We start from the raw sequence: 13,498 nt of genomic DNA on the forward strand, positions 1-13,498 counted from the left end.
GCGCAAGCACGCAAGTCAAGAAGGCAAGAGTCTCGAGACGACGCTGCCGCCGCGCCGCACCGCGCCGTGCCGTGCCACGCCGCGTACGTATACGTGCACGTGCATAGAAAACCGTAGCCGGAATCATGGTGTACAGGTTGTGGCGGTGCACGGTGCCGAGCCCGTGAACCATGGGCATGCACGAGGACGGTGGTTGCCTACCGACGAACGATGGTGGTAGTGAGACGATGTTCTCGGTGGTGGTAGCCGTGATGGCTAGTGGCTGGCGCCGCCGGACGTTCAACAATGGTCGTGTCTCCCTTCTCTCTCCGCCACCCGCGCCTAGAACCCTTCACGCAAGCCCCCCTCGCTGCCGCAGCCGCCACCGTCGCACTCCCCACCCTACCTTACCCTCTGCGCCGCGGCGTCGCCCTTCTCTTCCACGCCCGGCTTGTCCCGCCGACGCCTCTGGTCCCATGGTCGTCAAACACCCCCGACTACGGTCGGCTTCGACCCGAACGATTTCGCTGGAACAAGTTGCCCGAGAGTAGCCGCCGAGCGGTGGGGAGAACGCGCGAGATAGACCGTCTGGAATTTCTAGCGGCGTTCTGTCGCGCCTTCCTGCAAATTATTTCTCGCCGCGCGTCGTAATTCGCGCCGGCGAGTTCTCGTTTCCTTCTAATGTTCGCGCGAACACGCCACCTTTCGCCCGAAACTGTGCTCGATACGTCCGCGCGACGTTTCTACAAAGTTTAACATTTATTCGCGAACCACGCCGGTGGGGACACCGCGCACGCGGTTCGTACTGACGCGACGCTCGCAATTGGGGCATCGCTCGGTAATCGTATCGTCCGAGCCTCGTAGACTTCGCACCGGTCGAAGAAACTTCGAAACCGACGGAAGAAATGGAAATTTTCGACTCGGTTCAACCCGAGGGAAAATTTTGATCTTTTTCAGGGGGGTTAATGTTGTTTTATCTTTCAGGTATCGCGCGGTTGCTTCGATCGAGATTCTTTAATTTTTTTTTTTTTTTTTTTTTTTTTGAATACGAAAGAAACAGCGAATCTGAGAACGGATGAAAAATTTGTCCGGGAAGCAAAGAAACGAACGTCCCCGTGTGCACTGTTTCCTTATTTACCCAGTACCGATGAGCACAGTTATACAAAGTCATAAATTTCCATCGATATTAGAAATGTAAATATTCGTGTAATTTTAAAAGCTCTTGTTTACTCGCAGAGGATTTCACCGTCCCGTCGATGTTGTGCCGAAAAATTGATCGGATTAACCTATCCCACCGAACGAAAAGTAAATTTCCCACGGCGCGTACAGGCATAGAAAGCCAACCGTGTTTGCTTTACTTGACTAAAACCGATAAATATAAGAGTGAAAATATGGATCGGTGTCGCGCCGAACGATTACAAATCCGATTGTCGTTAAAAATTGCAAGATTCTCAAAATTAGAAAAATTCTAATTTATCCGTGCGTGAGTAAAGAAAATCCACCGTTTAATTGCCGTCAAGATGGCGCATCGATCGATAAACAATATTATTTAACCGAAAAACTAACCCCAAATTCGTACGCGTTCGCGAACAACCTTACGCGTTCCAATACCATGCAAACAAGATAATCTACAATTCTGCTATCATCGATCGTAAACATCGAACGTTCGGCTCAATAAAAAGAGGTGCATGTATATAAATATTTACCAAAGTTGCACGTATTAAATAGGTCAGATAACAATCCGTTTCGCGAGCGATTCGAGTCCAACGCTATTCTATTCGGGCAGCGATTGCGCCGTACGAGTAGTGGAGGCGTCGCGGGGGTAGCACAGCGCGGGGTGGGGGAAGGCTATAAAATGGCGCAGGTGAGGGGCGGAGGCCAGTTGACTTCGATCCGCCGAGCGTGACGTACACGTTACGCGGACTGTGTTGCTCCTCCCTGGCACACTCGTTGCGCCCGAAAACCCACTTAGCTTCGTCCGAGCAGAAATTACGACCAGTTCGTTACGAAGATGTTCCTCGCGGGTGAAACGAGCTCGCGATAATAGGACCCAAATCGTACACTGTGTGTGTGTGTGACACGTTCGTGCGCTTGAAAACCGAAACTAATAGAACAACAACAACGAGAGCCGAGAGTTGGACAGCAGCGGCCGAAATAGAAAACGGTGGACGTCCAATCGGACGAGTCTGACTCTGTCCCTTTCGCGCGCTCACTTTGGTGGGTTTGGTTCGATCGATAAATACACGGGGGTGCGTGTACGTGCACCGCCGTCCAGCAGGCAGATAACCGGGCGAGAAGGTGTGCGCGATCGAATTAATCGACGACCCACATATTTCCTTCGTTTTTCCATCGGGGTGGCCCGGTGATTACGACCAAGGGGAGAAAGATATTCGCCGCGTCGAGCAGGGGAAGAAGGTATCACGCACACGACATGAAGGCGATGGTGGTGAGTCCCGTGGGCGGCAGAGTGCCGCCGAGTCGCGGTGTTCTGCACAGTAGCCTCGGGATCAACGGGACTCGTCGCGATCTCGAGGCGGAGGAAGTCGCCGCTTACCTGACGAAACTGAGGTCCTTGGTCCCGGACATGCCGAGGAAGCGGAAGCTCTCCAAGCTCGAGGTCATCCAGAGGGTGATCGAGTACATCTGCGATCTACAGACAACCCTCGAGGAGACGAACGTTCATCACGAGTCGAGTATCGCCAAGACGAACCCGCGACAGCCCCTTCAGCCGCTTTTGAACGCGACCACGACCGTACCGACGACATCGACGACGTCGACGACGACCACGATGACCGGGCTGGTCGCGGAACGGTGACCTGCGTCGGCGGACGAGCTCAAGTAAGGTCCAGGTCGCTCGAGCTTATCCTCGTGGGCCGACGACGAGCTGACCATCGGTTTCAACGTCGCTCGAGACCGTTCGTGTCTTCTTCGGGGAGTTGATCGAGGGGTACCACCACCACCTCGGTTATTCATCGCGGCGTTCCAGGACGGTCGCCGAACACGCATTTCCTCGAACGTACAGATATCTCGTGGGTCTCGAGGCCCCGGTACGGGACAAGCTTTTCTCGCTTGTATTGTGAAACGGGGGAACGGAAATGGGAAATAGAATTTTTAGGTGTTCGGACAAGCGAGCCCGAGGGACACGCGCATCCGACACACGGGACATCTGAGAAATATCAAGCGGAACGAAGAAAAAGGAAAACGAAGAAGAACGTATAAAGCAGGCCTCCTCACGGCCAATCGAGCTTCTTTCTTCGAGGAAAGATGTAAATAGTTGTACATAAACTCGCCGCATTCCTCGCACGACCTCTCATCGTAATCGACTCACTTCTACGTCCGCTGTTCCTTTGATCCCTAGCCCCCCACCCTTACCACCTTCATCATCATCATCATCATCACCACCACCACCACCACCACCACCATCGCTGCCCGAGATCCTTGTAATCCTCTACGTTATCCGAGTCTCTAGACCCCTTCCCTGTCCCTCCCCCCTCCCCTCACCTCTCGTTACATTTTGTTTTCGATAACACGACGATCGTGCCACGTTTCTTTTCGCGTTGATTTCCCTTGGTACCACTGTGTTCCCGTGTTAGAGAGTACGTAATACAAGATGTTCGATTTCTCTCTTCGCATTCTGTACCTTCGCTTCGAAGTGTCGCAGACGCTCGCGACCGGTTGGGGATGAATCGGGTTGCGATCCGAGGGAATATTTTTAACAGTTTCTCCGCTCCTCCGAAGAACGAAGTAGCTACGGGATGATGAGTCGACGTATAATCTGAAATTAAATTAGTCGCGAGCGCATACACGCGCGCGTGCACACATACATACGTACACGCATACACACACACACACACACACACACACCGCCCAACCGGTCGTGAATGGATCTCCTCTCCTTTTCTTTCGTAGTTTTCGCGTGGAAGAGAAATGTTTATCGCGTCGCGTTGATCAGAGCCTGTATTATTTGGACTCCCGTTGTAGATAATAAAAACGAATTATTTGTATTATGGTTATCAATTACATTAATCGCAATGTCGATACTATATTATTATTATTATTATTATTATTATTATTATTATATTATTACATGATTATTATCATTGTTATTGCTTTTCATATTATAATTTAGAGATCTCTCTCCGTAACTATTGTATATTCGCGAAGACTGAAAGGCTGTAAAGTGTAAGTATATTGTCGCGCGGGCGTGCCACACTCGCGCACGCGAAATAAATGCAAACTGTGTCCATACGATTACTCCTGCGTGTACAGTTCTTTGCACGAAAATCTGACCCGTACCACCAACTCCTTACGGATTCACCGTACTCTGTGCAGAGTGTTCCTCGATTCGTTGTACGAACCAGACGGTTGACGTCACGAATTCTCCCGGTAGCAAGATAATTTTCACTTTCGTAACATGCGCGTTACGAGTGCTCTTACGTTTCAACGGACCTCCGACATTCGTCCTAGCAAAATTCGCACTCTTTTCAACACTTTCGTAACCGACGATAGCCGAACAGCTCCACACTCAGGATTACGAAATGAAGTATTACCGCCATCTATATTTTCAAATCCGTGAATACAGTTACAGTTACAAGAGTCATTACAAACACAATTGAAGCTTACGAAATTGTAACGTTCTCGAAATATTTCAAGCGAAGTTACTGTCCAAAGGTAAAATAGAAAAGGTTTTCGACACATACGAGAACTTTTCGATGCAAATTATACGTTTATAATAAAGATGATACGATAAAGGTACTCGAACGTTTTAAAAATGTTTTCTCGTCAGTTATTTGTCGTCCAATATGCATAAAAACGCGAACAAATGTTGTCTTTGCTGGTTTTGAATCGTTTGGGAACAAAGGTGTTGGTCCAAGCGCTGTACGGAGAAAAATTTTCATCGTCGTTTACCATCTGGGCCCAAAAAATCATTTTTGTATTTTTATAGGTTGAACTCGTTTCGCGAATAATTTACAGAAACAAAAATGAAAGGAAAGTAATGGAACAATATTGTTAGAAATTTTAATAGGACCGAAAAAGAAAATTAAAATTGGGTCCGATGGACCCTGATGGTACATCGAGGATTAAAGATTCCTAGTTTACCACTCGACACGAATTTTTCACTTACTTTCGTGGATCTGTTGAATCACGGGTATCGTAAACATTCTTGGAAAAATGATTTTTCGATCGAAAAGTCTCTATATTTGCACAGAATATGAAATCGCGCACCTGAACAGATATTCTTTGATAAATTGTCAAATTAAATACCTTCGTGGAGCAATTTTGATAAACGTAATCTTGTCTCTCAACCCTTGCCGTGGATCCTCGTCGAGAAACTATTGCGTTAATTATTATATACACAGCGATCCTTCTACGAAAATAAGTTGAAAATGTAGAGTAACGTTGACTTTTTGCGCAAGTCTTCGTAATCGAGATAATCGAATCTGAAAAAACACGAACACGTGCAAACTTCGTCGATAGACACGAGAGGTTTCGAATTCCCGTATCACTTTGTTGTGTTTACGTACAAAGTTCATACGAAATTTTAGATTAACGTCATTCAAGAAAGTTGTAACTTAGTATTCAATTTCTTTACTACAACGATTCGTGGAAATAAACCATTCTCTTTCGAATGCAAAAAAACGATTAGAAATGACGAAGATTCGTGATAAAGATAATACTACGTCCCAAAGAACTACCAAAGAATTGTTATTTAATAAACACGCGACGAGAAAGTTACCATAAACGCGCATAAATAATTGACTTAATTATTACGCTTCGATCCGTTCGTAAAATAATCACAGATAAAATTAACAAATACGTAAAATTGGTGTAATAATAATTAACAATAACCATTTCGAATTTCGTTTCGAACCGGTAAGTTGTGCACAGAGTATCCAACACTGTTCGAATAGTGAGAGGTTAGTCGATCATTTAATGGAATGCCGAGGCAAGGATTCACTCGCATTTGATACTTTCGATGATCATTGGACCAAGATAGAGTTGTATTAAGCGAATGTGTTTACACGTATTTAATATAACTTTCCTACAGCGCGTCGATCAATCAAACGTCCATCTTTGACTCTTCGAGGTATATACGTGTACGTATTGTATAACCATTTCACTTATCCCACCGATGTCCAAATCCACCATTCGCTACCATCGCCCTTACACCTTTCTGTGCGAATAGAACGTTCTTACAAGGAAGTGCAACTTGCCAAGCTACATTTTTACTTTCACTTTCCGTCGAATCGTCAAGCGAGCTAGGTTTTCATCGCTAGGCGACTAATATTTACTTTTCGCTTTGTTCGATCACTTTTGACTACGATACTCCCGCTACACGTGGAAGATCGGTATCGAGCGTGGGACTATTACGTTCGTTACTTTCGTTCGAGCAAATGTGCGTACAATGTGTTTGAAAATACACGGTAGAATTTGGTAACGATAAACAATATCCAGTGCGAAACATTAGAGAACTGCAATCGACCCTAAACGTACCGTAAGATACTGATAAAGATTTCGAATATTTTACGATTCTTCGTTTGCAAAAATTTGTTAAAATCTGGAACGATATTTCATTCGGTCCCTTTACCCCTAACTTTCCCCGGTAAATTTTCGAATATTTTTCGGTTCTTCGTTTACAAAGATCGGTTAACATCCGAGACAATATTTTATCCAACCCTTTCGACCACTTCTTTCATCGACAGAATTCCCGAGACGATCTTCCGATCTTCAGAGAGCTCGAAGAATCGTCGGACTCGGTCCGATAGTAATTATCTCCAGTAACGTGGGATTTCGGAAGGGGTGAGCGAAAATGAGCAACCTTCCTCATTTTACGTTCGCGAATCGTCCGTGAAACCGAAACGAGCGATGCTCGTGTCACTGGACCGTATCGGCTCACGAAACAAAAATATTCTAGTCTCGAAGTCGTTTCACCCGCGCACTTTAACTCACGATTCGCGAATGCAAATATTAAGATAATAGCGATTCGATTTATTTCCTACTGGTAGAAATAGGAGGTAATCGCAAAAAGTTACTATTCAGCGAACGTCTCTGTAAAGAGTTACCGCTTAACGAAAGTCTCCGTAGAGAATCTACTGGTATAATTACCGAATATCTCTGTAGAGAATATACTAGCGTAATTACAAGGTAAGAGTAGACGACGGGTGACGAACAACGATTTGGACTCGAGTAAGCTGGCACAATGAATGAATCTTTATTCGGTGGACGGTGGCTTATATGCATGGTTTTTGATTATCGGTGATACTGGTGTTTGGGTTATGTGTCGGTCTTATCGTATCGCTTGGTGGTCCTCGTACTCGCGTGTGCTCGATCGTTGCGCGAAACGATTCCGAAACGATTCCGAAACGAACCGTTGCGGTATGATCAAGCTCGTCCGTAACGATCCCCATCGTCGGTTTCTCGTTGGGTCGTTTCCCCGCTTCCTGTATCGCTGAAAGCGATAAATCCGCGAGCGTCCCGAGCGAATACAACCCCCTACGAGGAGGCACGAGATCGGGGCGAGCCGAGGGGCGAGGTGAGGTTAAATGGGCACACGTGTACGTAATAATCCACGCACACGTGCGAGGGAGGAGCCTCTCGGTGGTCGTCTCCGTCGAAGGAGGGCCTAGGTACGGCCGAACGACGCATCGTCGCAGGGTGTCGGAGTTCGCAAAGTTCGTATTGATCGTGTTCCCTGTCCCGGGTCGCGTGCGCGTTCCTGGGAACGTTGGGTTCACGGGATACCCACGGGAACTGATTCCATCCGACTGGCTGTGTCCCCGCGGCTTTCCGTCCCTTCGACCACTCGAGCTCACTTCGTATTCATAGCGAAGAGCAATGAGGAGAGAGAGAGAGAGAGAGAGAAAGAGAGAGGGGAGGGAGGGGGAGTGGGAGTGAGAACGAGAGAGAGAACGGATAGAGGGTGGCGAACTACTCGACGCGAACGACCGCCGGTTGGTCGGTGGATGTACACTAATAACGAAAGTGGAGGCTGACTCACGGCGTGACAGCAGCACACCCTCCTACGCGAAAGCTAAAAGGGCTGATCGATCGGGGATAAGAACCGCTCCGTAGTCCGCAACCATCGCCTTATACCGCGTAACGATGGTTAACACCTCCACCGATGAGGGCATTCTACCCGGTCGTCTCGACTCTGTCGAGGCTCGTCTCCTTATTTAGAACGCGCGTAGATTACACCGTGAGGTCTACGCCGATAATTGATCGCAAACTTTGCGGATACCAGCTCTGAACGAGAAACTCGTTGCAGAGTACGAAACTCGCTCCGAAAATGATTCTCTTTCCGGATGCGGTTCAGCTCACGAAACACGAACGAATCTATTTTTTAAACGAAATCGAGCTTCGTTCGCGGGACAGTGTAGATGAAATCTCTGAAATATACCGATGGCGAACTATATTTCGGAAACATCGGTTTCGAACGACTAGCGGATCGATTTACCTAGGATTTCGACCGTTGATTCTCCACCCTTGCAAATTACAGGATCCGGTATATTAATTTTCTTTTTCTTAACTTTCCGTCACTTTGCGTGTACGCGCAAGTCTCCGATCGTGTTTCGTAATCTTCGAAGATCCGAGAAGAAAAGAATCGTTTCGGTGAGCGACCGTTTCTGCACGGTTATTCGTGCCGTCCCCGATTCACTTGTTTCATATTTTATTTTCATTCACTATTTATAACCAACTATGTGCCAAAAACCTCTATTATTCTCTGCGGAAAATCGTCGAGTTGTTTCTTCTAACAATACCTTGACACATGCAACGCACAACTATGCAATATAAAATAGTTGCGCGCCGTACCATAAATTTGGGAAGACTGACTCAAGGTTGGCTACTGTTGCAGTTGCCAAAAAATTACAAATTTATTCGAACATATTATGTATATATATAAATTTGTAAATATACTTATTTCGTATCATATACATTGTACACGATAATTAAGCACGTATATAAATCAAAACTATCGTTGACAACCATAGAGAAACAATTGTAATCCGAGACGTTCGCATGTTGGTTATCGTGGCGATTAAAAACCACTCAATTTCTAGAATTTGTTTATCCTCGGTGTACGCTACATTTTGAATTCAATACCGTTAAAAGATGGCTCCCGATCGTTGACTTCTTCCGTGACCTATGCTCGCCTTCACGGATCGTAATCATAGATAGAGTTCCAAGGTCGCGTTAGACTTAATGGATCTAATTAATGAATGTTCGATCCTACGGATGGAGCAAGACGCACACGCTGCTGCGAGATACGAACTAATCGATGAAATTTAGTTCTCGTAATTATTTATCGTTTACAATTAAATATGGATTAAATATGGATTCAGGTGTTTCGGATACACGTTCGAATACAAGCGTAAAAGTATTTATTTCAATTTTCTCGATTATGGTATGTGATACAAATGTGTTCTGCAGCTACACGCTTGTTCTTTCCCCCTTTTTCATTTTACTCGCGATACAAGACTGACAAACACCAGTACTCGAATCTGACCTCGAACTTGGAAAGAAAAATCACGTGGAGAAAAAATAAAAATGATAAATGCCAGAAATTAATGCCGCGTTTCAATAATACCATTGTAAAGTAATACGAACACCGTGAAACGGTCTCTTCATCTATGCATTCCAAAGAATTTCCAACGGAAATAAACAACGAACAACATGTATCAGGTATCTGTTAAGCAACCATTGTGTGTGAACTGAAAATCGTAGAATGTTTCGTTTGATGAGAGAGAACTGTTCTTCCCTCTTCTAAATTAACTCAAAGCTATTCTTTTATACGCTCGCACAATGGCACGACGCCGTTCCATCGATTTCCTGTTGTTTATCGGACGTTGTAACAAGTTAGAGATGAGAACTCAATGCATGAAACAACTCGTACCGCTACTAGACCTGAGTAGTCAGATATTCCTTGATAGAGTCTGTATCCCTAGCGAGCCATGCAACGTTCAATCTAATGGATTCGATGCTCTGTTGAACCGTCCTTTCGGTCCCTGGGGTTGGATTCTCTTCGAAGAATTTTTCGACATCTTCGGCCTCTTCCTCGGTGACAAAGTTCTCGGTGATGGTCTTAACCAATCTCGACATTAGAAAACCACCTCCGTAACGATAACGAAGCTTTCTCCAATTTCTTTTAAAGAAGTTCCACGCCATGACCCGACCTTTGTACGTCATCGATACCGACATGATCGCGTATACAGCGTCCTGAGCTCTTACTTCGTCGCTCATGGCAAACTCGAGAACCTCCACCAACAGTGTTTCGTCTGTAATCGCACCGAAGGCTCTCAATATTCTGTCCTTCTCTTCGTGCAAGTCGGCTTCTCGATAAAGCTTCAACATCGTTTTATAAGTATCGGAAATACCCCTGGAAAGCACAGCCCGATAAACGGGACTACGCAAATCAGCAGCAAGTAGCGACTCACCAGACACGTGCAATTCGAATCGTTTCTTTGCTTCTTCTATGGTATCTGTGTCGTTTAAGGCTGCCATACGACCCAATACCAGAGACCTTAGAAGCGTATCGCAATGGCTTTCGTCGGATCTAGGTTCCCATCCCAATTTCTTCGTAATATCCCTCATTAAATTACGTCCAAATTCTTTGAACGAGTCTTGGAAATCTAAATGGGAAAGAAGGAATCCAATTTTCCTTATAGCATTATCTATACTAGACCAAACGGTGAAGTTGTCCTCTTTTTGAAATGCTTGCATAAACTGGAGTAGTTCGACGGTAGACGAGTGACCAGCTTGTACCATGGCGAATAAATCGTCCAAAAGACCTAGTCTGTCTAAAGGAGGTAATGCGCGATCTTTAACTGCGGGTAACAACAGAGACAATGCGTCTAGACTGTAATAAGTCCTATAAAAGCCGATCGTTCCAGGATTGATCTTCACCCAACTATCCCCAGGAACGTCTTTAATTCGAAAATCTTTTGTTTTTTCATCCAACAGGTCGGTAAGTACACATTCCTCTGGATTCTTTGACGTGCTTACGCTAATTGGTATCATCCATGAGCTGTTTCCGGTGTCCGTAGAACCGTCGGCCAAAAATCTTTCTTGGGACAGCGTCAATACTCGATCGTTGCCTTCTTGGCGATATCGAACTTTAACAACAGGAAAACCTTGTTGCTCGGTCCAAGTGGACATCACACGCCGTACATTTTTACTGCTGGCTTCCTCCAAAGCATCCCAAAGATCTCCAGTTTCTGCATTACCGTAACTGTGCCTTTTTAAGTAAAGATTCATACCTTTACGAAAATCATCGTTGCCAATGTAAGCGTGTAACATTCGAATGACACATCCACCCTTGTTGTAAGAAATCTCGTCGAAAATTTCATCGATTTCCGAAGGATGGCCAACCGGTACCTCGATCGGATGACTACTCTTCAACGCGTCTAATTCTAACGCTCCGATATACGTATCCGTTACAAATTGCGTCCAAATATCGTATTCTGGGAACAGGTGAGCAACGCATAAAAATTCTACAAATGATGCATATCCCTCGTTCAACCATAAATGCGTCCACCATTCCATGGTTACAAGATTTCCAAACCACTGATGCGCCAATTCATGCGCTACGACCAAAGCGATCCACTGCTTTCGAAGGGCAGATGTATTTTGTGGATCCACTAAAAGACAAGTTTCACGATACGTGACTAGACCCCAATTTTCCATAGCTCCTGATGAGAAATCAGCAATAGCGATGAGGTCAATTTTCGGTAGCGGATAGGCAATTTTAAAGTATGTTTTATAATATGGCAACACCTTCACTGCTGTTTCTAATGCAAACTGTCCTTGTTCTTTTTTCGATTTTGGTGTGTAAACCCGTACTAATACACCGTCGCTGGATACGTCTTCTATGTAATCAAATTCACCGATCACTACAGCTACTAAATACGTCGACATAATTGGTGTGGTTTCGAATATCACAGTGTCGATTGATTCGTTTGTCGTCTTGCTTTTAACAGGCTGAAATAAATAAAAGAACATTATTTATAAAATTATATAATTAGACCATTTCATTAATTTTTATTTAAAACTAAGAACAAATAAAATACAAGTGCTAGGCGTTGCTTACCATATTGGAAAGTGCTACAAGACCCGATGGTACATTTAGGGTAATATCAAACGTGGCTTTGTGCGCTGGTTCGTCCCAGCATGGGAAGCAACGTCTAGCATCTGTTGGTTCAAACTGAGTTACAGCTGCGTATTCAACACTTCCATCGGGTCTGAAAACAGATACAAAAAATTTGTTATTCTAAAGATGTTGAAAAATGCTTACCATATTTGACAAGCCAACAAGGGACATATCATGAGGAAGTACAAGGTGTATCGCAAAAGTAGCTTTTAGTAACGGTTCGTCCCAACAAGGAAACATTCTACGTGCTGATGTAGGACATAAAAATGTTATGACACACCATTTATCTTGCCTACAAAATGTTAGAATTTATAGTTGAATATAGTATTTTCTACATTATTGTTAAGCAAACCATCTTTCCATAATACAAACATATGTACTTCTTCCATTTATATGCCTTACTTTGTCACATTATGTATTGAACGAATTGTAGTACCCAATATATTTGCTTTTGTAGAATCCCTTCATTTGATCGTTAAGTGGCCCCATAAATTCTAAACTCACGTATCCACTTTTGCCAAGTGGCAAGTCTTCATTAAATACCAACTTAGCAGTTTCTGCGGCTACAGAAGTTTTAAAATCTTCCAGTTGAATGACATTTCCATCGTTAACATTGAAAGTTATCTTCATTAAAATGAGATCTATTGAATTCAAAACAATAGTATTTGTGGGTTTCTTGACCTGAAAGTAGTAAAAAAACATTATTAAGAGTGTAAAGTTTAAAAAGGCACAATAGCTACGAAAATATTCCACTATAAAAGGAGAAATTAAATAAATATTTCACATATAATATTCTTCTTAAATTCCAGCTTCTACAGATTATATGGAGGAAGAATTATTAATGTCTCAATAAGTGATCTAGATTGATTGAACTTACATCAACATGCACCTTCAGCTTGCCGTCGAAGGAGAAATCTTTGAGATTTGGTGACAAAACTATATCATAATGATAAGGCAGAACTTCCGTTCGTAACCGTTGAAACGGTTCTTTTCTTATACTTGACATCGCTCGATGTTGGATCGCGATCCGGACAAATCTTAAATATCGAAATATCTTTGAGAGCTGTTTTCAACTTTCCCTTTTTGCCGACTCACAACGCGAAGTATGCACTAACACAGAACGCCGGAAAGCACACATCCGCATGCGCAACGTACATATTAGCTACAAAGAGTTGCGAATGAACATGGAACTATTTTCGCAAAAAAAGAATGAATCACGTGCTCTGATGTCACTATAAACGTGAAGGCGCAATTTTCAATTTCGTAGAACATTTAATGTGATATATCAATGTTGTTTTTCATCAAGTTATATTCATTTCTAAATTTATGAAACTCGACATCTTTGCGACATATACAATCAATTTACCGCTTTAT

At 44.1% G+C, this 13,498-nt stretch overlaps 3 protein-coding genes across 3 annotated transcripts; 1 reads left to right on the top strand and 2 right to left on the bottom strand.

Annotated features, from left to right (window-relative positions):
- The first annotated feature begins 1,871 nt into the window (after positions 1 to 1,871).
- On the top strand, positions 1,872 to 4,230 carry Emc (Basic helix-loop-helix domain-containing extra-macrochaetae). The gene has a single exon (XM_076314622.1). It carries the CDS (start codon positions 2,411 to 2,413, stop codon positions 2,792 to 2,794), a length of 384 nt encoding a protein of 127 aa, XP_076170737.1. The 5' UTR covers positions 1,872 to 2,410; the 3' UTR covers positions 2,795 to 4,230.
- Positions 4,231 to 9,342: 5,112 nt separating this feature from the next.
- Positions 9,343 to 13,274, bottom strand: Psa (puromycin-sensitive aminopeptidase). The gene is made up of 4 exons (XM_076313305.1): positions 13,002 to 13,274; positions 12,561 to 12,805; positions 12,065 to 12,215; positions 9,343 to 11,955 (listed from the first exon to the last, which is right to left on the bottom strand). Exons 1-4 carry the CDS (start codon positions 13,128 to 13,130, stop codon positions 9,877 to 9,879), a joined length of 2,604 nt encoding a protein of 867 aa, XP_076169420.1. The 5' UTR covers positions 13,131 to 13,274; the 3' UTR covers positions 9,343 to 9,876.
- LOC143147758 (puromycin-sensitive aminopeptidase-like protein) lies at positions 12,232 to 12,602 on the bottom strand. The gene is made up of 2 exons (XM_076313312.1): positions 12,497 to 12,602; positions 12,232 to 12,416 (listed from the first exon to the last, which is right to left on the bottom strand). The coding sequence occupies exons 1-2, from the start codon at positions 12,511 to 12,513 to the stop codon at positions 12,245 to 12,247; spliced, it is 189 nt and encodes a 62-aa protein (XP_076169427.1). The 5' UTR covers positions 12,514 to 12,602; the 3' UTR covers positions 12,232 to 12,244.
- Positions 13,275 to 13,498: the final 224 nt, after the last annotated feature.

The sequence above is a fragment of the Ptiloglossa arizonensis genome, chromosome 6, assembly GCF_051014685.1.
Source record: "Ptiloglossa arizonensis isolate GNS036 chromosome 6, iyPtiAriz1_principal, whole genome shotgun sequence".
NCBI lineage: Eukaryota > Metazoa > Arthropoda > Insecta > Hymenoptera > Colletidae > Ptiloglossa > Ptiloglossa arizonensis.